The 24,074-nt window shown below is 33.2% G+C and overlaps 2 protein-coding genes across 3 annotated transcripts; one reads left to right on the top strand and one right to left on the bottom strand.

Moving 5' to 3' along the window:
* Positions 1–2,250: 2,250 nt before the first annotated feature.
* Positions 2,251–19,085, bottom strand: Lztr1 (Leucine zipper like transcription regulator 1). Its single transcript, XM_072520254.1, has 11 exons — positions 18,830–19,085; positions 18,624–18,776; positions 18,230–18,503; positions 17,936–18,099; positions 17,539–17,844; positions 17,037–17,251; positions 13,267–13,453; positions 9,147–9,405; positions 8,842–9,051; positions 5,916–6,200; positions 2,251–2,838 (listed from the first exon to the last, which is right to left on the bottom strand). Exons 1-11 carry the CDS (start codon positions 18,940–18,942, stop codon positions 2,707–2,709), a joined length of 2,298 nt encoding a protein of 765 aa, XP_072376355.1. The 5' UTR covers positions 18,943–19,085; the 3' UTR covers positions 2,251–2,706.
* A 318-nt stretch (positions 19,086–19,403) lies between these two features.
* Taf12 (TATA-box binding protein associated factor 12) lies at positions 19,404–22,384 on the top strand. 2 transcript variants are annotated; one of them, XM_072520253.1, is made up of 2 exons: positions 19,404–19,712; positions 21,891–22,384. In XM_072520253.1, exons 1-2 carry the CDS (start codon positions 19,520–19,522, stop codon positions 22,325–22,327), a joined length of 630 nt encoding a protein of 209 aa, XP_072376354.1. In that variant the 5' UTR covers positions 19,404–19,519; the 3' UTR covers positions 22,328–22,384. The 2 variants fall into 2 exon arrangements, with proteins under 2 accessions (XP_072376354.1, XP_072376353.1); XM_072520252.1 differs by having other exon boundaries at positions 19,404–19,718.
* Positions 22,385–24,074: the final 1,690 nt, after the last annotated feature.

The raw sequence follows: 24,074 nt of genomic DNA, 5'->3' as shown, positions 1-24,074 counted from the left end.
TGGTAAAAAAACATTAAATTGTAATAATCAAATTACGAAAATAACTATGTGGAAAAGCACACTTCAAGTAAGTAACAGTACAATTGCAGGTACATCCCAAAATGATAAAAAATTGTCATCTGGTGGTTTGACGGTTCTGACTCTATTGCCAAATCTATCCGCTAATCTATCCAAAGAGGAATCACAAAAAAAATTTAATAATTAACTGCAATTAATATCGAAAGAAACAAATAATAAATCGTTCATGTTTTATATATATTAAAAAACTGCAGAAATCATAAAATAATATAATAAAAATATACTTTTTTAAAGCTCTCTGTTTTTATATTTAATGGCAACATTGCCAAGCACCAATATTAAGCTTCGTGTAGGTGCACTCCAGGCTATGTTCACGTTGCACTATTTTGTAGGATTACCCATTAAAAATAAAAAAATAATATTAAAATGCCACAAGAAAATACCTTCAGAACAATACTTTATTTTTCAGTCACCAAACGCAAAAAATGTCGTTTCACGTCAGCCTTCGCGGTTGCCATCTTTCGAATATGACGTTATTTGATAAAGTCCATTCGCTCAGCTTGGCAATATTTTGATTGATTCATTGTCGGTAACATACAACACAAGAATTCCTACATCTTACTATTAATACTTCAAATAAACTTACTGCTGGAGACTTGTTTCATCGAAAAAGAATAATCATGAATAATGGAAGTGTATATTCATTAATTGTCATTAAAAACTTTCCACTTGTAAATATATACTAAGGTATAAACAACTATAAAAGGAGATCGCATACATCTTATGGAAAATGTAATGTCACTCAAATGCAATAAAATTTACATGAATAGATTAGTCTCGAAATCATTTCATATTATTGCGCCAATTCTGAATTTTGATTAATAACGGCGTAAATTGTAATTAAAGTTTATGGAAATCATATTTTTGAAGTTCATAAAACTGTCATTCATAAATACTATTAGACTAGTCGCTATTGAAAACAGCTTAAACCAACGTGAGCTAAGCGGATTAGAGGAACTATGTACTTTGGTAATGGTACTTTGCCTTAATACCTGACGATTGATTTATGAACTGACGATTAATCTCTTTTCTCACTCTCACCCAGGTACATATCCATTTGATTTTAGATTTATTTATAGCACAGAATGCACCATTCAACAAGAAGCGAAACGAAGCGCCTTTTCGCAATCCAAATTTCTTTGAGAATCTGCCATGTTCTAAATAGTTTATCTGTCAACCACTAAAAACTGGAGTTTGTTTACATATTGAGAAGTGTTGTTTCGTGTGTGTTGTTTAATAGTAAAAAAAGAATAATACTATTATACATATCTTTGTATATACATGTACATATTTTAATACCTTAAAAAATTGATAAAAAGTAATAGAAATCGACTGATTTTCATCTCTATTTTGAAATTAACTCTCAAATTCAATCGTGTTTTATCAGTTTTTAAACCTTTAACTTTTAATACGTAACTATAATAACTTTTAGTACGTTAATTTGTTTGTTAAAAAAAAAACAAATCGATATTTTTGACTTAAGACCTTTTTACTTATCAGTACACAATTGATATATGGGTTATATTAAATTTTACAGAAAAAATACAATTCATACAAAACAGATCTACTTAAAAACCATTAGTTTTAATAATTACTTTGATTCTCAGTGTAACTATAACTTTACTACTGTTTTGAACGACTTCCTCGTTCATTACTTTTCTTAGTGTAATAAGTAGTTTAACTGTCATTCTCTCTCCGAAAGGTACCGACCAAGCTTTCGCTTCTTGTTGGGTGGTGTATTCTGTGTTTATAGCAATTTACGCCGTTATTAATCAAAATTCAGAGTTGGCGCAATGATACAAAAGGATTGTAATTTCGAGACGAATCTATTCATGTAAATTTTAATGCATTTACTATACATTTTCCATACGATATGCGCGATCTCCTTTCAAAAATAAACTTTTGTTTTAATTGATGCAGTTTTATGTTAATAAACTACATGTGAATATTTTTTGTTTAAATATTGCCTATCATCACGTATGCTTGGTTGTATAGTAATTTCCAGCTACTGCCAGTCGGTGAAAATTTAACCGCAACGTAGCAAAAAATAATTACTAAATTTACTAGACCGAGTCAGTAAACCGAGTATATCAACGTTTTAAGCTAGTTATCTTAAAAGGTGTGGGTAATCAACTGTCATTTTTTGCCATTTAATCAGTCTTAAAATAAAAAGCGTTTATTAAATATTTATTTTTCGTTCTTAAAAAATAAGAGATATTTGAAAATACAATTAAGATAAAGTTAATAAATACTGCGGGGACCATGTGATCAAATTTCACACTATAAATATATTACTTTATAGCTAACAAGATTACTAGGTGCTCATTTTTAGGTTTTGAGAAACTTTAGAGAAAAACTTTGTTGAAATTTTTGTCATCACCTTTACTTCGAATGTCATTGACTGACGTAAAACGACAATTATTTTACTGTTAATGTACATTTAGTATTCTTATATAACTCTTTCTGAATAAACTCCTTATAAAATCTAGTCCAGGTCACAGATCAGTCTTCTTCTTCGTATTCGAGTTTATTCAACAAATTTCTATCGATGATAGCGGAAATCACAGTAAATAAAATAATAGACACTCCCCGTAGAGTTAGGCTCATCTCTCTTAGATTTGTTGCTAATCACGGATCCAGGTTGAGCAGTCCATTGGACACGTCGTTACGCATATTGGACTCCATGCTCTCGGCGAGTACTTCCAGAATATCTAAGATTAATTCTTTGCTGAGCATGCGCAGTCTTGGAAGTTTTGCCACCTGAAAAATAAAATAATAGTAAACAAAAATTGGTGGCTCAAAATACCGAAATTGTTGCTCCCAGGGAAAACTACGTATATGATATGCATTACAGCAACTACTACACCATTCTAATTTCTAATGCTAGAGCCAAGTATTACCAGCTGTTTTTGGAACCTAGGAATCGCTAAATTGTCAAATTATACGGTATAAACTGAAAATACGTTTTCTACTTTAATTATTATAATGTAACGTAACCAATGCCTTTAAAATGATAACTTATTCCGTCGTTTTAGCTGCAGACAAGACAAGAATGTAGGTAAAACAGTTTGATGTTCCAACCAAACAATCCAAAATCACTCTTAAAAAACTATTCCCAAAGAATATTCCTGAAAATCTTTTCCTATACAAGAAAGTCAACGCAAAAGTTAAATATATAATATAAGACATCGAAAAAATTTCATTGGTAAAACTAGACTTCATCCCTAACAATGAATACCATTCTCCGTTAAGTTTAGAATAAAGTACAACAGGAACTAACCACAATTTCAGTTAAAAATAGGTTTAGTTTGACACTTCCATTTCCACTTTGGAAATCGTTCTCAAAATACAAGTTTGTTTTCCGAAACGATTGAGAACAATTTCGGAAGTAAAAATCGAAGCGTCAAAATAAACTTATTTTATACTGAAATTGTAGTTCATTAACAGTAAAAATAGTATTTTAGTTATAAAGGAAACCTTCTTGGATTCAATATACAAAAAACTCGTTTGATGTAAGATATGCATTTAGCTTAAAAAGGGATAGTGCCTTGGAGTTGGCTGTATACCATAGTAGTTAAAAAACTTTTACACCGAAGTGAAAACTTCTGTTGTAATTGGTATATACAATTAAAGAATTGTTCAAAACGGAATTTATAAGAAATGTGATGAGCAGATAGTTCAAACGCAGTTTGGCTTCAGAGGAGGCATGGGTACAAGAGAGGCATTATTTGCGTTGACGGTACTCTTGCAGAAATATCGGGAATATAACAAGAGTGCATATGTATGCTTCATAGACTTTAGGAAGGCCTTTGACCGAGTGCAGCATATGAAGTTAATAGATGAATTAAAAAACATCAATTTAGACAAAAAAGACATGAGTTTATTAAGGCTATATACTGGAACCAGAAAGCAGTAGTACAAGTGAACGATATAGAAACAAATAATATACCGATTGCGAGAGCGGTTACGCAAGGATGCGTCTTGTCTCCGACGCTTTTCAACGTGTACTCAGAGGTAATATTCAGAAAAGCTTTATGGGAAAGAAAAGAGGGAATAAGAATTGGAGAAATCGTAAACACATGAGATTTGTAGATGACACAGTAATTATGGCTGAGAGTATAGAAGATCTACAAACTTTACTAAATGCAATAAATAGTGAATGCATTCAAATGGGACTTTACCTCAACACAGATAAAATCAAATTTATGATAGTATCAAGGAGTCCAATAAATAATGAACAACTAACTCGTGGTGGACAGCAAATAGAGAGAGTGACAAAATATAAATATCTGGGAGCTTACATCAACACAGAATTAGATCCAGACCAAGAGATCCGGGTACGAATAGAAATGGCAAGGGCAGCGTTCTTAAAATTCAAACAATTGTTCTGTGACAAAAATCTGAATACTGCGTTGAGACTGAGGTTTGTTGAATGTTACGTCTGGTCCCAACTATTGTACGGGGTAGAAACATGGACGTTAAAATGAATGAAAATAGTTAATAAGCTTGAAGCCTTTGAACTTTGGATATACCGGAGAATGTTGAGAATTCCATGGACTGCCAGGGTCACCAATGAGGAAGTGCTGAGAAGGATGGGTCGAGACAAAAAATTGTTGAGAATAATAAAAGTACGCAAGACTGCATACCTAGGACACATACTGAGGAATGATAAATATAGTCTTCTGTAGGCCATCAAGCAGGGTAGAGTCGATGGCAAAAAGGGAATAGGTAGAAAGAGGAAGTTATGGCTGCGAAATATTCGAGACTGGACAAACATGACTGTAGACGAATTATTCCACGTTAAAGAATTAAATCAAAAATCCAAATGGACTACAATAGTTGATTTTTTGTTCAGAACGAACGTTTTCGGACTTATCAGTCCATCTTCAGTGAACTTTGAAGTACTTAGCTATACTAGCACTTAAAGAAACACCAGGGTATTCAAAAACTAGTGCCACGTTATGACATGTGCCTCAATATTCACGGAAATTATGTAGAAAAGTAGATTAAGGTACAGGCTTTCATGTAAAAATAAAATTATTGCCATATCTTTGCACGTCTTTTTTTAATTCCAAAACGGTACTTACTTAAAAAACACGCCTCGTATTAAAGAAGCTACCTCCGAAATTAACTCTTTGACAAGCATCCAGTTTAACAAAAATCTTAAAGCTATTGTTAATTAATATAATAAAAGTCAATTCAAATATCCTGGCAAACTATCTGGAACAACAACTCTCACGATCTAACTCGATTCGAAGTATCTATAATCAGAAATTGTGAATTGGTCACAAAAGATTGTCACATGTATATTTGATGTCCTCCGAAGAATGTCCAACCCGCCCGAGTTGTAATTTTGCACTCACCTTAATCATATACTAATGGATTATTAGCAGTACAACATCATTACTCGAAGATACAACTTGAAACCCCAACTAAACGTAATTTTAAACAATGCCAGCAAATTATAAATATATTACAATTTCTTAAAGAAATTAATTTTATAATAAAATTTAAAATATAATCCGTAATGTATATCAGCTGTTCCGTGCCAAAGGTCATGTTTGACGAAGCACCAAATTTAATATAACACAAGTTTCTGCAGATGTGTGTTTTTGATTAGATTGAGCGCTTCCAAAATTTCTAAGATGATGGATAGTGACATTGAAAAAATCAATAATAATATTGAAAATATTTTTTCAACAAGTTCCTATACTACATACTAAAATGTGGGGTTCGAATTAACAGTAGAAGAAAAACTAATTATTTCTTACGGGAAATAAGTAATTTAGATGCAATTGCAGTGGAGAATGTCTGATTTATTATTAAACATCGCTTACCTTGGTAAAATGGTGAACAATCAAATCCAAAGCGTATTTCTTCATGTCCGTAGCTTGCATTTTATCCGCAGCTTCCAAAATTTGAATGACGTTCTCAAAAGTGACATTCATTTCGAGATTCTGTTTACAAAACGCTTGAAGGCGATTGTTGGTAAAACCGTAGAAGAAAGGTGCAGAGAAGAGATAGAGAGAATCTTCAGGTGGCATGTTGACGTCTCCATAATATATATATCGTAGGAGGGAGTCGAATGATTCCTTTGATGGAATCATTTCTCCGATTTGTATCTAAAAATTAGCAATTTATTTCCCAAGTGATTATTAGGTCAGCAGTATTGTAATTATAAAAAAATAATATATTCAATGTTATCTATTATTATTATTTCAAGGGTAATTTTGTCTATATATACATTGCTGTCGGTAAAAAATATCTCGATCGGATGTTTGTATTAAAATGTTTGTTTTTGTAAATGGCTATACGCTTATATTGGGCTGATATTAATATCTAATTTGAAATTTATATATATATATATATATATATATATATATATATATATATATATATATATATATATATATATATATATTTAAACTTTAATTAAATAAAAGGCAGATATCGAGTACAATTTTTTATTAAATCTTGCCCAAGTACTTTCGATCTCAGAGCATCTTCGGAAGCTTTTCGTCAAAATTATAGGCTATCCAGCCACTTTTAAGAATGTCATAAACATTAAATAATACATTTACACAACACTAGACAAAGGGCAAACAGTTTAATTTTTTTTTTAATTTAAAGGAGCTACATAGTGGGTGAGAGCAGGACAGAGAATCATTCTCTAAATACTCTTTAAACAAACCAAAAAGTACATCACTTCAAACACTTCAGAATAACATTTCAAATCTTGCATCTGAATTGGTAACTAAATATTCTGTTTTCTTCATGCTGACTTGTAACCCCCATTTTACATATTCTCTGTATAGACGCTTTATCATAAATTCTAGATCATAAGAATCTTAAGCTAGGACGACTTGGTCATCCGCAAAGTTTAGGGAGAACAGTACGTCATTTCCTATGGGGATTCCCATTCCCTGGCAGTGGTTTTTCCAATTTTGGAGGGCTGCCTCAATATATAAATTAAACAGTAAGGGTGACATACTGCATCCTTGTCTTAGTCCTTTAGTTACTTTTATTGGCTCTGATAGTCTATTTCCGATTTTTAGGTAAGTAGTGTTATCCCTGTATACTTCTGTGATTATTCCTAAAAGGTATTGACTAATGCCGAGTTGTTGTAAAGCTTGCCACAATTTAAGTTTTTGGAACTGTATCATACGCCTTTTCTAGGTCGATGAAGGCTAGATGTACTTCGGTACCAACCGCTATTCTTTTTTCTATTAATTAAACTTTAAAAAATTAAAGGCAAATATCGAGCACAATTTTAATAATCAAATCTTGCCCAAGTACTTTCAATGTAGCGTAGAATAATTTTTATTCATGTTTATCACATTCTGCTGGATAGCCCAAATTTGACGAAATGCCCCTGATGATGCTGTAGAAAGCGAAAGTACTTTGATTTGGGCAAGATTTGATTATTAAAATTGTGCTCGATATTTGCCTTTAATTTTTCAAAGTTCATTTATTCGAGCATTCAACCTTATATCAATTTCTATTAATTGTTGGAGTATAAACAAGTTATCAGTGCAAGATCTACCAGGCGTAAATCCACTTTGGTCTTCGCTAATTAGATGTCCTACATCATCTTGTATTTTTTCATTTATTATCTTTCCAAACAATCTCCCGAAAGTAGGTAGGACACTTAATCCTCTGTAGCAGTTAGGACCTTTTCGATTACCCTTTTTAAAGATGGACACTTGGTGAGCGGTTTTCCATTCAGATGGTACTTTAATTTGTTGGCAGCATTGATTCATTAGAAAAGTTATTCGTTCTATTAGGAGTGGACCTCCTGCTTTAAGTAACTCTACAGCTATATTGCCTACAGCTATATTGCCAGGTCCTGCAGATCGCCCGTTTTTCATTTTAATTAATGCAGTACGGACCTCGTTATTAGTAGAATTAATGTTACTATTTGTTTGTCTCTCCATACTGTATTTCTCTCCCATATATTCCAATCTGGACTCGTGGAGTAAATTTTTATAGTGATTTTCCCACTTTTCTATAAGAACTAAGTTGCTTAAGGTCTTATGGGTGTTTTTCTTTAGATTAGTGATAGTTCTCCATACTTCCGTAGTCTGATAACCACCAATTAAATTTTCAACTTAAAGACATTTTTGTTCCCAGAAATTGTTTTTTGTTTCTTTTATTTGATTGCGTACTTCTCCGTTTTTCCTTTGATATGTTACTCTATTGCTAGATGTTTTATTTGTTAGCCATTTCTGTTTTTTTCTTGTATCATTTATTTTACGTTTTCTGACATCCATGGTGGTTCGTGGTGTTTTTTGTCGTTGTTCTCTGTTCCTAATACTTCATAAGCAATTTTTTTAATTATCGTTTTACAAATTAAAAAATACAGTAATAATTCTGAATGTCCAACTTGAGATAAACAGTTCTTTCCTCCTGAACTTATTCAGTTAAAGACTATAAAGTGTAAACACATACCAAAAATAGATCACTTGAGAAAGGCACTCTGACCGAAACAGTGTCATCATCATCAGTGGCATTACAGCTCGTTATGAGCCTGTAGCAAAATAATCACAAGAACTTCAGACAACTGCTTGGCATCAGTACTCACCATCTATAGTTAATGTTATATTTTATTGGATATACTTCTTGCCAATCACCTTGTTAACAACATTCCACACAGTTTTATTTTTATTATTTGAGTTACTTATCAATTCATCATGAAATTTTAATTTAGATTTTTAAATACATAGTTCTAGGTGAACTATTTATTTATCACATTAAGAGACTTACATTTACTTTGCTATCTGCAGGCATAAACGATCTGAACATAGCCTCGAAGTATCCACAGCGTGCAGCCAAAATTGTTTTGTGAGCAGAGATGAGGTTACCGTCCAAATTCAGATCTATATCACAGAATTCTTTACCCGTCACCCTCAAAAACATCGCCATATCTTGTTCTAGGGAACCACCAGCGGTATCGAACTGAGTGTCGTTGTTAGGCTGGAACAAATATATTGTAAACTAATATATCAAGATATCATATGGATATTTACTATTTAAAACAAAACAAATATATTTTGAAACGTTTTACGTACCTTATACTGAGGCATTTGTTTCCTTCTTATAATTTCCACCATCAGACTTCTTTCTAGAGACTCGAATTCTGAACTCATGACTATTTGGTTGTAATTACTTTCTTTTACGATAAATCGCAAACAATACTCTTTGATGAAGTCTAACTGAAGTTGATCTGCGTTATGTAATGCTACCAATACGTTCTTTAAACATATCGTTGCATTTAGGTACTGAACACAAAGATGTTCTAATCGTGCCATGTTGAATTGTACTGCCAACCTAAAAGATGAAGTCAAGTCAGGCAAATAAATAAAACCAAGCATGTGAATTAAAGAGCACAGCAGATCGTTTGATAAAGTATTTAACACCCTGTACCTCAGTACATATTGCAATGATTTTTCTTCTGTTTCTAAGTCTCGTATTTATTCTATTTATCTATCTAGAACCCTTTATTCGTCCACAATTGGACATATGCCTCCCCTTTCTGTTTTCATTTCCCTTTTTCCTGAGCTATTTCAGTGTTCCTCTGCAGTTTTCATTGCACAATCAACGACCGGTCAATAATCTGACCTTAATTTGTTCTTATATGAATTAACACCAGACAGTCTATTTCGGCATACGATAGGACTGGACTTGCTCACGCTCCGCCTCAACCTCGAAACGGAGTATTCTGTGGTCCAATATTCAGACCTCATATGCAGTAAAACAACTAAATTTATTATTATTGATAAATTGATACATTGCAGAAAGTTTGTTACCTTTGTTAACAATGTCTATGTTACAAGGAGACAAACATTCTAATAGGGGCACACCTCGTTTGTTTAGGTCTGTGCTGCTCCATACAGAATTATGGGAATTTGCGTGACATCTAATATTAAGATGTCTGTTCTTTTTGTTGCCCCATATGATTAGGTTTTTTACATCAGTTAGGTTTTTCTGAAGCTCCTACTAAACAAGCTACATGCAGCTTTTGAGTGATGTACATTCAGTTACAGAAACCTAGTAGGTTTTACGGAAACCTTTTTTTGCGGATTCTTGGAATCGTTCTTTGATCCATTGTAATCCTTGCAAGTCTCATTATTTTTGATCCTTTGCTGGTGCCCTTTGTTTTTGTGGTAAAATTGTTACGTAGCCAAATTTGTAATTGATCATATTGCCATCTTTATTTAAAGCCTTTTCGACTTTAGGATCCAATGAGAGGGTCATTTCTATCGTAGGGTCTTTGTCGACATTTTTTTAAAGTTCTCTAATTCTTAGTATCGAAACCATTATTCTATGCCTACAGGAATTTAAGAATCTTTGGTTTTAGGTAATTCAGACTATCAGAAAAGTACGTCCCAAAGATCTAAGTATGAGAAATGTTATCGCCCTCCCTCCTGTGGCTGCATCTTCTGAATTGTGGTTTTAGCCTTTACCTTTAAACATATTCCAGCAGTGTTATAAACAGTTAGGATGTATTTGCTATACCTCGCGTAGGGTGTGCCAAAAGAAGCGGGACGCTCGAATATTTCGCAAAATTTACATTGTATCAAAAAACATGTATTCAATATTTTACAAAAATCGATCGAATAACACCAACCATGACCTTCCACTCCACCCTTTGGGGGTGGGACAACTTTGAAATCTTAAATAGGAACCCAATTTTTTATTGCAGATTTGGATTCCTTGGGCAAAAAAGGTCATTTTTACGAGACATTTTTTTTAATTTTGATAGATGGCGCTTTAATCTGAAAAATGAATTATTCTAATACCCTAGGGAAATTATGGAAACGATATAATATCCCGAGAAATACACTGCTAGATAAAAAACCAAAAAACACGTGATTTTTTATTATTTTTCAAAAATTTATCGAATGACACCCCACTGGATAACTGGCAAACCTCATTTTTATTGCAGATTCGGATTTTGCGTGAAAAAGTAAAAAAGTGATATCTGAATTTTTTAGTTTCGCGATAGATGGCGTTATAATTGCAGAAAAGCAAGTACAGATCATAAGTGTGCAAACTAAATTTTACGGTATTGAATACAGTTACGAATTTTTTGCAGAGTAAAAAATGGAGTTTCTATTTAAAATTTCAAAAAAGTCCAAATATTAAATACGTGGTTTTCCATTTAGCAGTAGCATAATCGAGGTATTAGACCGTTTACATAATTTTCGTAGGCCATTCATCAACAATTCGAAAAAATGTCTCGAATAAAAGTTACTTATTTTTGCATAAAGAATCCAAATTTGCAATAAAAAATAGGATTCCTATTTAAGATTTTAAAGTTAGATATTCCCAGCCCCACCTTCGGGGGTGTCATGTTTGATGTTATTCGATAGATTTTTAAAAAATATTGAACCCGTATTTTTCAGTTTTATATCCGATTTAAATTTGGCGAAATATTTGTTCGCCCCACTTCTTTTGGCAATCCCTGTATTTATCCTCTATCACAGCATTTATTTTGTCTTGGTTAACCGAATCAAAGCTTTCTCGTAGTCCACAAATATTAAGACCAGTTGGTTTTTTTGTATTCCACTGTTTTTTCTCAAGGTGTTTTTATAACTAGTAAGTGGTCGTTTGTGTTCCGGGCCCGTCGGTCGGAGAAAGAGGGGGTGGTTTAGTCGGTAGGCGGTCTCATCGCGCGGTGAAGCGTGAGAAATTGAATCCGACACACCTGGGTAAAGGGCTGACACCCGATCCCAGACGGTCTTTTAGAAGATTCCACCTCCCAAAAAAAAAGTGGTCGTTTGTATCATAGCCAGATCTGAAACCTACTTGCTCTTTAGCTAGATCGAAATCTAGTTTGGAAGATAATCGTCTTGGTAGTATCTTTATGAATAAGCTGTACAGGTGGGAGAGAGGACTACCACTGAGATAAGAAGATAGTTATTAGGATCTGTGGGGTCACCTTTCTTATGCATGAGTATTATGACGGTATTGCTCCATGACAATGGGATTCTCGCAGTTCTTAAGCATCTACTAAATAGGACTTTGGGAGCGTAGATTAATTGTTTTTCTCCTGATTTAATATTTTCAATTCTAATGTCTTCTTCTCCTCGAGCTTTGTTGATTACTGATGATGTAATTACCCGTATGTCTTCTGAGCCCTTATTGCGAACTATTGGAAGATTTGTTACGTCATTATTGGTGGGTGCCTTTTGTATGGCACGCTGTAGAAATCTGCCATTATTTGGATTATTTTTTTTTTAATCTTATGTTACCAACAATATCCAACGCAAAAACTTAAGAGAAAGCACATACTCGCTAATGTAGTGAGTATGCACTTTTTATAAGGAGTTTTAAGTCTCCTAGTTGGCAATAAGTCGTTTCCCATTATAGTATGAGCGGCTCCAGTGTTCTTTTGGTTCAAATTATTGGACAGTCTTCTTTATCATGTAGTTCTGTCACTTACATTCCTTTTTTTAGGTGTCCTGGTTTTTGGCTATTGTAACAACTCATGATCGTTTAGTAATGGATGTAGAGGGAGAGGTGGCTGTTGATGTACCTTTAAATTCATTAAGTAACTATTGCAATGTTGCCAGATGGGAATTATTACAATAATTTGATATTATGACAATAAATAATTATGAAATAAATTATGACAATAATTTGATATATTGTTTTGAATGATAAAGTAGTTAACAAAATTTCTTTTTCTTATTATATTAGGCCTTAGGCCTGTTCTTATCATATCTGTAGTAGGATGTAATTGTATTTGTGACGTTGACTGCCAGTTATCTCGCCATCTTTTAAATGGTCTTCCAGGTGGTCTGATACCTGTTAGTCTTAAATTTCTTCCTATTCGGACCAGTCCCTGACTATCAGTTTGTGGAACATACTAGTTCCATTCTCGATTTTACCATTCATTTTTTTGTTGGTGTTAATGGCTTTAATTATCTTTGTAATGTAACACATCTAATCTAACGCAGTCAAAAGCTTAAATCAGATCTACAAGACACATATAGGTAGGTTTATTACATAATAAATAATAATTAATAAAGTTTAATGTGTTACATGAGGACTTTGTTTCTGCAAAAATTGTTCCTGCAAATATTAATATTTGCCTCCTGTTTATTAAGCAAAAACTAATATTTCCTACACCATATTGGTAATATATGAATACTTTAAAGGTTCTCTGTGTAAATATTGACTTACCTATAAACGTCCATCATTCTGAGCACAATTCTATTCGAAAACGGATCTTCATCCTCTCTGGCTTGTTTCGTTGGGTCAATGCAGTCCATGTAAATATAGTTGAGTACCATTTCGAAAGCTTCGGGGTCTGCATCTGGTAATTTTACTTCTAATAGAGGAATGTCCGTAAATGGAACTTTCGGTGTGCCTAAAAAGGAAATTACCTTTGACATTTTCATGATGTTACAAACCATGCACGGGAATATATATATATATATATATACATATATATATATATATATATATATATATATATATATATATATATATATATATATATATATATATATATATATATATATATATACTATGCGTCAGAGAAAACAGGCCACCCACAATTTAAGAAATTTTATATTTTTTTTTTATCCGGTTTCTTTTAATTTGTTTTATTAATTAAATTAAATGGATGTGTGTAGTGAGAAGCTTAATTGAGCATGTAAAGAGAATAAACAATTTCGCAAAACCTATTAAAGCATAAGATGATAATAAACAAAACTTAGTGGAAATGATTCGTTTTGGGAACTGTATGAACTTTTATAGTGATCTAAGGAGTTTTAGAGATATCTTAGTGGTACACTGGCCTCCTTACAGTGAAATATATTTCTTAATGACGATGGAAAAATATCAAAAGTCTGTTCAGATTGCTGGAGCAAGTCAAAGGGGTGCGGCGAGACAATTGAATGTTTCTCAAGTGCTCTCCTCAAACCTAAAGTGTGCAGAGAACTCAAAGATTTCTGCGACAGGATCTCATCAACCCGGTACGGGTGCCTAAAGGAAGACAACAGAGAAGGTCATGTTCTCACTACTACTATATTGCGAGACCGGACTCAAACTGCTAGAATGCTCCAAGGCCATCTTCGACAAGCTTAAGGAACAGCAATCAAAGTTTCTACTCTTAGACAAAGATTAAAAGAACAGAGTTTCACAGCTTGCAATCCAGCAACAGGGCCATTACTTACTGCTGAACTCGTCAATTGGACAATAGACAATTGGAAAAAAGTATTGTTTAGAGATGAATGTAGAATATCAATTTATGCAAAAGATGATTGAAATAAGGTCTATAGAAGGGCTGGGGAACATTATGCTACCTGCACTCGGTCACATCGTGTTGGTTTTGTGGTGGATCAGTAGTGTTTTAGACAGGGATTTCTTTTAAGCACACACTGATCTCGGCCTTATTGAGGCAAGCATACTAACAGCACACATATCCTTACCTGAGATCCTACATCATATGATGCCATATGCTGGGGTTATTGGCAATGATTTTCTGCTAATGCACGATAATAACACAGTATCTTGAAGAGGTTGGTATTCCAAAAATGGACTAGCCTGCTTAAAGCCCGGATCTTAATCCTATTGAGCATATATTGAGTCTGTTCAAAAGGCATATAAGATGTAGCATACCTAATGCAATACTATGTGAAGAGCTTTGAATGACTTTCATTGAGCAATGTGCCACTTTTCTCCAAAGGGATATCCAAATGTGATCAGTTCTATGCCAAATCGAATGGAGTGTCATCCAGAACCATAGTGATAACACACATTATTGAAAAGTGATACTTGCCTTTTCTTAGGCAAGGCTTAGACTTGTCTGGTTAGGTGCAATAAGAGTAAATGACTTGATACACAATAGATTTATAGCCCGGAAGATTGGATTGCTTGATAGTACAAGTAATTTCGTGTTTAACTTTAAAAGTGGGCGCCCAACTGATGGTATTGTAACAGGATGTATTATTTAGTGAGTCTTCTTCATTCTTCTTAATAGAGAAAGTACCTTCGATATTTTCCAAACAAATACACCAGCTTTTTTTAGGTTGCCCAATGCCTCTTCACTCTATTGTTGATTCATCTCCGGATATTCTTACTATTTACTATTATGTTTAGCGTAATTTTATCAATATGTTTATTATTTCTATGTTTTATTTTTTGTACCCATATGTTGACCGGATCTATTTTGCATTGCTTTATAATGTTTTCACTTTTTCTTTATCATATAAAATTGTGCCGGATATTCTCCTTAGTATTTCATCTATTTTCAATATTCGTTTTGTTAGTTACATTAATTTCGCATAGTTTTCACATCTAATTAAAAAAATTATAATCATCATCATCCTCATTCTGACTTTACAATCATGTGCGGGTTCTAAACTTCTCAATAATTTCTCTCTAGTCGTCCCTATCTATCGCTTTCCTCTGCCAAGCACATATTCCAATATTTTCCAGTCTTCATGGATGTTATCAAACAACCTTGTTCTGGGTTCCTCTTTTTCTCTGACCAATGAGCTTTTTTCTAGCCGAGTCAGTTTTTTCCATCCACATTATGTGTCCTACCCACCTCAGACATCCTATCTTAATGTAGTTTACAATATCTGGTTCCTGGTATATTCTATAAAGTTTGAAGTTGTATGGTCTTCTCCACACTCCATTGTCATTCACCACTTCATAGATTCATCTTAGTACTTTTTTTTCTTCGAAATATCCTAACATGTTTTCATTAGTTTTTGTTATGAGTCCAGGTCTTTGAATCATTTGTTGGGTCTGGGCATATTATTGTTTTGTAGTGTAAAAATATTTTCTGTAAGTAAACAACTCACTTAAGGAAGTCATTTATTTTGTTATATAGGAAGGATTATCAAGAATAATAGTAGCATTGTCGTATATTCTTAAAAGAATTAGCAAAGAGTACAGAGATTTTGTATCAAAACAGATGCGGTCGTCTCGAATTTTGAAAATTGTACAGAGAGTGGCCTCGATATTATAGACAATTTCTTGAGTTAAAATTATTCAGGAAGTTCTTGCAAAGTTAAGGCCTTTGGACGGATGACTATTCTTTCTGCATATGTAAATTGATGAGACGATAGAAAGGTAGGAAGAAACAGGAGAAGATGGCTTTTTCTTAGAATTCAGGAATTGAAATTTCTTTTTTTTTCTGCTTGTGAATAAGAAGCATCAATAATAATAATAATCAAAGGCTCTTAAGAAATTTGAAAACTTTTGGAATTGCAAATTGGGTGTTTTCCTAACAAACTGAATATATTTGAGTAGTAATGTGAGGCTAGAACAAGGTAAGATGAAGGAAGAAGCAGACAATATGTGATGTGTCCCCTGTTGTAACTTCACCCTTGTGAACAGAAGTCGTAATTATGTGGTCCCTAAATAATATACTATTATTGTCTAATATAAAATGATACATGTTAACTTATTTAAGTTCTATTTTCATTACATAAAACAAAAAATATATTTTAAATTTAAATGAACTTCAAATATGACTGACACATCTGGCAATGTCAGAATATAATCAGTGTTAAAGTGTCATTCTATGTGCATATATGCCATTATTGTGCATATGATACTAAATTACAATAAAAATAGAATCAAGATAACCTTTATGAGTCAATAGTTTCTATAAATTTAGAAGTTTTGAAGTTGTTATATCAATACACAAGCAGTCTAGGAATAAGAATTTAAACTGGTCCTGTTACCTTCCTTTGTATATGGTAGATCTAAGAGATAGACTACTCTACTATAATCCCAAAGGCACACTATCAGTATTTATAAGGGGAGACTATTATTAAAATGCAGAATTTTTCATATTATTTATATTTTTTTACAATAATTATTTTTTTAGAATCAAAGTCAAATATGGTTAGGCAAATGAAACTATAGGTTTTGTAGTCAAAATTCAATAACATTTCATAAGAGTTTATCTTTTTACTGATTTGACCACTTACCAAATAACCTTTCTAAATGCAAATCCCGGTTTTCTCTTGCTTGCCTAATCAGTTTCCTTAAATAACCAGATCTTGCAGCCACTAATGCTACATGTCCAGTTATTTTTTGTTCTTCTGGACCTACCATGAATTGTACATCACAGAACATCCTTGTTTCAAGCAATTTTCCATAATCTTCATGTAGGGTGCATTTTGGATAACTTGAAAATTGGAATCTACAACATCAAACAGCATACTTAAGTAATATGATAAGGGTTCAAAACATTTTATTTTGAATTTAAACATATTGAGGTATTATTTGTGCAATACAAATGCCTCCTCCCTCCATTTCCTATTATAAGAAATAAAGCTGGAAATCTTTGTGAATTAGTCACACTACTATTCTATTGACAAATTTTCAAACAAATTTGTGACACCTCAAGTAAATTTTACTTTATTCATTCTTAATGAATTGGTTGTCTAAGTATCTTAGACAAAGAATAACATAAAATTAAAGCTTTACCTGTACATCTCCCCACTCCTAACATTATTATCCACTGTGCCTCCAAAAATAAACATAGCATCTCCAACCACAGCTGCTGCATGGAACAATCTACCAGATGGAACAAATGATTCTACATCTGGTAGAACAACAGACCATTTTTGTGAGTCTAAATCAAAACAATGGAGATCATTGGAGAGAGTAGAATCAGCTGCTCCCCCAAATACATACAAGTGTCTGTCAAATGCCACCATTGTGTGACCATATCGACGAGCTGGTGGAGCTGGAGCTCCTCGCAGTATGTGTTCTGTAGATATTCGTGTCCAACTGTAAAAAAATATAAAATGAGAAAAAAGTATATCTAATAACAATAAGGAAAAATAAGGACATTAAAACAAAAAATTAGAACAGTACTTACGTTTTTTCTTTAAAACTGAATTGAAAGAGAGAATTGGTTATCTTAGCTCCACTTTGACCACTGAAGACAAACATGCAGTCTCTAGCTACTGCTACTGGAAAGTTACAACAAGTTGGCGGACATTCTCCCTTTTGGTCAACTTCTTCCCAACTTTTTGCCTCACCCTAATTTAAAAAATAAAAATTAACAAAAAAGCAAAAATTGATAATACTAACTAATAATAACAACTAGGACATTAAAACAAACATACTTATATAGTGAATATTATTAGAGAAATAAAGTTGTATAACTTACAAATAGTGGTATAGTCCACATATCATTTAATCTGGCATTCCCATCATATCCTGCAAAAATCCAGAGCCTGTTATCAAAAATGGCAGCTCCATGAGCTGATCTTGGAACAGGAGTTTGCCCTGTAAACCATTTCCATTCTATCCATTGTCCAGAATGAAATTTATATTCAAATAAATCATTTTTGTTTGTAAGATTAGAGTTAGAATGAATATCACCAGTATATCCTCCAAAAACAAACATAGATGTGTTGTGGACTACAGCAGAGTGATGGTATCTAACAAATAACAATTATTAGAGATTATTAATATTTCATTTCATTTTATTAGCAAAACCATCATACATTTAATAATTAAAATGTATATTGAATGGAATTCAAATCTTTGCTGGTACCAACCTCGGAGCTGGAGGACATCCAGTAGCAAAAGCTCTTCCCCAGCTTTTCTCTTTAACATCAAATCTCAGAAGATCGTTTAACATGCTCTTTCCATTATCTCCACCAAATACATAAATGGCATCTTTATATGCTACCACAGTATGTTTACTTCTCCTAAAAACATAAACTTGACCAAATATTGTCGTGAAAATAAATTATGTACGTACCTAGCACCCACAAATTCGTCACATTCTGGCATTCGTTTCCATCTATGAACAGTTTCAAAGGGGCCTATTTCCAGTGTTAGAGCACTTGCATCTGCCGCTGTCAGGTTGCTCATTGTGTTTGGTTTTAATGTTTAATTCACTATTTAACTATTCTCACTTATAAACCATTATATACAATTTATTTGATGCTTATATTCTGTTTTAATAATCAATATTCCATTTAGTATTACATTACAATAGCAATATTTACATTTGAATGTCATCAACAAGCAACTGTCACTGTCATCTTCCATCTGTTTTTATTTATAGAGTTTATACATTGACGTCATTGGGTTTACAGTAAATTGTAAACTAACTACTAACTTATGACTATTATGAAAAATGTATGACGTACGTATGATTCAGAATTATAAACATGAAAAATGAAATGTCCAAAAGGTACGAGTGTAAAGAAAAATTCAATCATAATATTAAATTATATCAACATCTAATAAGGTCACTACATAATAATGTAGAAATTGCCTATTAACGAAATGGTTTAATCAAGGACACTATGACAATAAATGTCAAATGTCAAACTTAAAACGTCATAATAGAGAAGGTTGAAAGTTTACAAAAATCTATTTCTATTCTTGATAGTCATTATATGGAATAATTCAGCGAAGAGAATCACAATAATTAGTTAAAAACATGTCTGTACCCAATTTAACGAATAGCTTGATGCAGCAACAAAATATAGTGATAAATCAAGTTCCCATAACACATACAATAATGACAAATGTTAATAATGGGGTTCCTGTAGTTAATGCTATACCCCATACAAATTCCAATGACCACAATGAAGATATCAAGACTGGAATACCTATTGTAGATTCAATGGGAGGTAAATGTATGACCATATTTGAATTATTAGTAGCAATAAGCATTTTAGTTGATTCATTAATAATTTAATTTACAGTAGTTTTTCACTGGCCACAGTCACACTTTGGTAAAAGCAAAGAATATAGACGCATATGCGTCTATATTCTGGTCTATATGAGTATATAAAGAATGAAAATATAAAGAGACACTATTGGAGGCAGTACTTACTGACTGATTTTATACTTAGATATGTGCTTGTTGCTGTTACAAGGAAATATTGTTTTAATTTAAAAATAATGTTTGCGTTTTTAGATTTTTTGACCATTTATACAAATTATACTTTTAGAATTAATTGGGACAAATGAAAAAAAAACAATTTTTTTTAAAGCTTTGCTTTTAATCATTACATACTATAAGTAGTCTGAAAAATCTATGTATTAGTGCGCAGTATGTCCTCCCCTAGCAGAAATGACCTCTACAACACATCTGGGCATTGACTTCACTAGTTTAGCACACATGTTCTTGACTTTATCATCGTAGAACCACACATGTGTAGTACTTATCATTTTTTCTTTTGTAGTGCAATTCATCTTAGTTAAACATTTCTTGAGAATATGCAATAAGTTCTCAATTTGATTTAGGTCTGGTGGATTATCAAATCAATCAAGCACTTTTACTTTATATTTACTCATAAAAGTCTGTACCAATTTCGAATTGTGACAAGGGGCCCAGTCATAACGTTCCATCACATTTTTTGATGAATGGAACAATCATTCTGTGTAATATTTCAATGTATATAAAAAGCTCAAAACAACTGTTTAGTAGGGTATTTTGCAGTGTGTCAGATATGGTCTTATTGTAGAGGTTCACCTTCACTTCGTCTAACCAAACTTGATTTATATGCCTGCACAAATAGGGGTTTTTCTTCATTTTCTGTGTTATGAATTGTTTTTTCTTTACTTTTCTTGCCTTCCAGTCAATTTCCTGTAGCTTTTTCCATTTGGTTAAGGTAGTTCCTTATGACTATAATCCAATAGATCCCTTCCAAGGTCTGTGCTTGGATTTAGTTTGCTACTTCTTATTAGAATTTTATCAGTTCTTGCAGCTGTTTTCTTATTCTTTTTGGAGAGGATGATCTGAAATCCTGAAATGTTCTTAAAATTCTTCAAACACTTGATTTTCCCACTCCAACTGCTGTAGCTCTATCTCTCACTGTCATAGACATATGTTCATTAAGAGTGAGTACATTAGCAAGCTTGGTAGGAATAATATCCATCTTTGAATAAGCAAAAATAACAATCCACAAGGAATCTACGTTCCTGTATTTGGCTGTATACCATATATTAAAAAAATTTATTAAAATCCTTTGTAAAAGGTATATATTTTTAAAAACCCAAACGGGCTGTGTTAGACAAAACGTTTTCGGAATCCATTATTCCATCATCGGTGTCTAGGAGTACATGAATGTAGCCACTAAATACATGGGTAAAAACCCTTTAACAACTAATTAGTTACATTTGTTTTACATTATATTTTATAAATTATTAGGATGTTAAAGTTACCGTTGGATTAGGTAAAGCAACTCAGTTGCTTCCATAAAGTCCTCGTAGACACACCGTCTCAGGACTTGCAACTTCAACGTGGAGTCATATGTCGCCATGTTACCTAATCCAACGGTAACTTTAACATCCTAATAATTTATAAAATATAATGTAAAACAAATGTAACTAATTAGTTGTTAAAGGGTTTTTACCCATGTATTTAGTGGGTACATTCATGTACTCCTAGACACCGATGATGGAATAATGGATTCCGAAAACGTTTTGTCTAACACAGCCCGTTTGGGTTTTTAAAAATATATACCTTTTACAAAGGATTTTAATAAAATTTTTTTTTTCAAAAATAACAAGTATTACACAGAACACACTATTATAACGAACAGTTGCTAAAAAAAGCCCTGCAACTGAACTACTGATACTCTGAAACCATCCAAACGAGTAAATTATAGTCAAGATAGGTCTGTTCCAGTTCCTCTAAGCAGGTATAACCAGTTTGAGGTGGTTCGGAAGGTCACCAGTAATCACATACTAATTAAGATCAGAAAAACATGTTTGTCCCAATTAATTGGAACAGTAATGTTTTAATATTTTAGATTCATATACCTACTTTATATATTTTTAATAATTTCCTTCTTTTGTAGGTACAAATTTAGTAGGAGTACAGAATATACAAGTCCAAAACATGCCAGTCCAAAATGCACAGCCTGCACAAAAAATCATTCAGCAAAACAGTACATCATCAAGTGAACCACTACAGGTATTAACAAAACAACGTCTTCAGGATCTTGTTAGAGAAACAGATCAAACACTTAATCTTGAAGAAGAAGTAGAAGAAATCATTTTAGGTTATGTTGATGAATTTGTTGATAGATGCCTTAATGGTGCAGCTCTGATTGCTAAAAATCGCCACAACACCACAATCGAGGTTAAAGATGTGCAGCAATTTTTGAACAGAAATTACAATATGTGGACACCTGGTTTTGGTACAGATGAATTGAGGCCTTATAAGAGAAGTCTAACCACTGAAGCACATAAACAGAGAATTGCGCTTATAAGAAAAACTTTAAAAAAGTATTAATGTTAGTTAAATGCTGGTGTTTTGTATTAAATATTTTTAATAAAAATCAAAATTTTAGTGATATTTTTGTCAGACAACCATAGAGATTATTTAATGATCCTTGGAATAATACCGTGAGAAATTATGTTAAAAATAGTGTTTCAAAAATTGTGAAATACTTTAAAGTAAAGTATACTTTTGTCCAGCATATAGAAAAACAATAAACAGATGAGCAAAATATGTGCCATGTAACAGTTATCATCTGTCAGTGAACTCTGCCATTGCCAGTCCCAAACCCAGATGAGAAAAGAGTAGAGTGAATAGTTAGTATGGGTCTTGGTGGCAGTAGCTATGCCAAGTGGCTGCTGTCATTGAATATCAAGCAACACTGTAGTTGGCACACATCAATGACACTAACAAATCCTAACCCTCTATGAGATTGGTGAAGGCATTTTCAGTACCTTTTAACCTGGAAACCTTTGGCTAAGTTATGACAACCTCATTAGAAGAATCGCTGGCTCACAAGGTTGGGCGTAAAATCCATTGTTACAAAATTCAAAGTTAAATTTGCTGGATGGAACTCTCAATGCTGACCTACGCAATGAAGTCAGGACAACGATTTTAAAGTATTTACCTGTAATATTCATACACTTTACGAACCCGGAATCACATGCAAACTTTGTAATATATTATGACAGTATAACACTCATATTACTGTCATAAAAAAAGGACAATGAACAGGCCATGGCATAATCCAGAAAAGAAATCGTAATATACATTATCATCATCATCATCAGTGGTGCTACAGTTCTAGTTGAGCCTTGACCTTCCCCAGTCTATTTCGCCAGTCGTTTCTGTTCATCGCCAACCGTTGCCAATTTGCCGCGCCGATTTTCCTTGCGTCCTCGTCCACACCGTCCCTCCATCTCAGTCGTGGTCTGCCTCTACTCCTATTTCCCAGTGGGACCGATAATAGAGTTCGTCTGGGTGGGTAATTTTCATTTGCTCTTGACACTAGTCATGTCCAGTCATGACATGTCCAGCCTATCTAAGCCTTCCTATTTTTATGAAGGATATTACATCTCTACCATTTATTATTTTTTTATACTTCTCGTACAATTCGAAATTATATCGCCTTCTCCAAATACCATTCTCACAGAATGCGCCCATTATTCTTCTTAGTATCTTCCTTTCGAAGACGAGCAGAAGATTTGCGTCTGTTTTGGAGATGGTCCATGTTTCTGACCCATATGTCAGCACTGGTAGGATGAGTGTTCTATATATTATTAGTTTGGTTTTCTGGCTTAAATTTCTGTTTTTTAGCTGCTTGCTTAGTCCAAAATAACATTTGTTTGCTAGCAGTACCCTCCGTTTTACTTCTTCAGATGTGTCATTATCGTTTGTTATGAGAGAACCCAAATATGTAAACTTATTTACTACCTCAAATATACATTATAGTTGCCACATAATGAGACACGAATTTGGGACAGCCTTTATAGTCAATAACAAAGACAAGCACTTTGTTATAGATTTTAAGCCTATAAGTCGACAAATGAGCTGCTTAAGGATCAGGGGCAAGTTCTTTAATATATATTCAGGGATTCTACAGTATTCACTGCCTTCCCCCGCTCAACTGTTTCCATCTCTCTCTGTTGTCCTATTCTCCATCGTTTAGGCCTCTCTTATTCGTGGCGTCGTCTACTTCGTTCCTACAGAATTTTCGGGGTCGTCCTCTTTTCCTCCTTCCTATGGGGCTCCATTCCGTTCT

Source organism: Diabrotica undecimpunctata, chromosome 1 (assembly GCF_040954645.1).
Source record: "Diabrotica undecimpunctata isolate CICGRU chromosome 1, icDiaUnde3, whole genome shotgun sequence".
Lineage (NCBI taxonomy): Eukaryota > Metazoa > Arthropoda > Insecta > Coleoptera > Chrysomelidae > Diabrotica > Diabrotica undecimpunctata.
The sequence above is the reverse complement of the archived record's forward strand: the minus strand, read 5'-3'. Positions and strand labels throughout refer to the sequence as shown.

What these genes read in the sequence shown, in the direction of transcription:
- Lztr1 (XM_072520254.1), bottom strand. Translation starts at nt 18,942, where the DNA reads ATGAGCAACCTGACAGCGGCAGATGCAAGTGCTCTAACACTGGAAATA. An exon ending in TTCAGTTTTAAAGAAAAAAC is followed by an intron (nt 17,845 to 17,935) that starts GTAAGTACTGTT and finishes ATTTTTTTACAG; the next exon opens with TTGGACACGAATATCTACAG. An exon ending in AGAATGATGGACGTTTATAG is followed by an intron (nt 9,406 to 13,266) that starts GTAAGTCAATAT and finishes TTCATCTTTTAG; the next exon opens with GTTGGCAGTACAATTCAACA.
- Taf12 (XM_072520252.1), top strand. Translation starts at nt 19,520, where the DNA reads ATGTCTGTACCCAATTTAACGAATAGCTTGATGCAGCAACAAAATATA. An exon ending in AGATTCAATGGGAGGTAAAT is followed by an intron (nt 19,719 to 21,890) that starts GTATGACCATAT and finishes CTTCTTTTGTAG; the next exon opens with GTACAAATTTAGTAGGAGTA.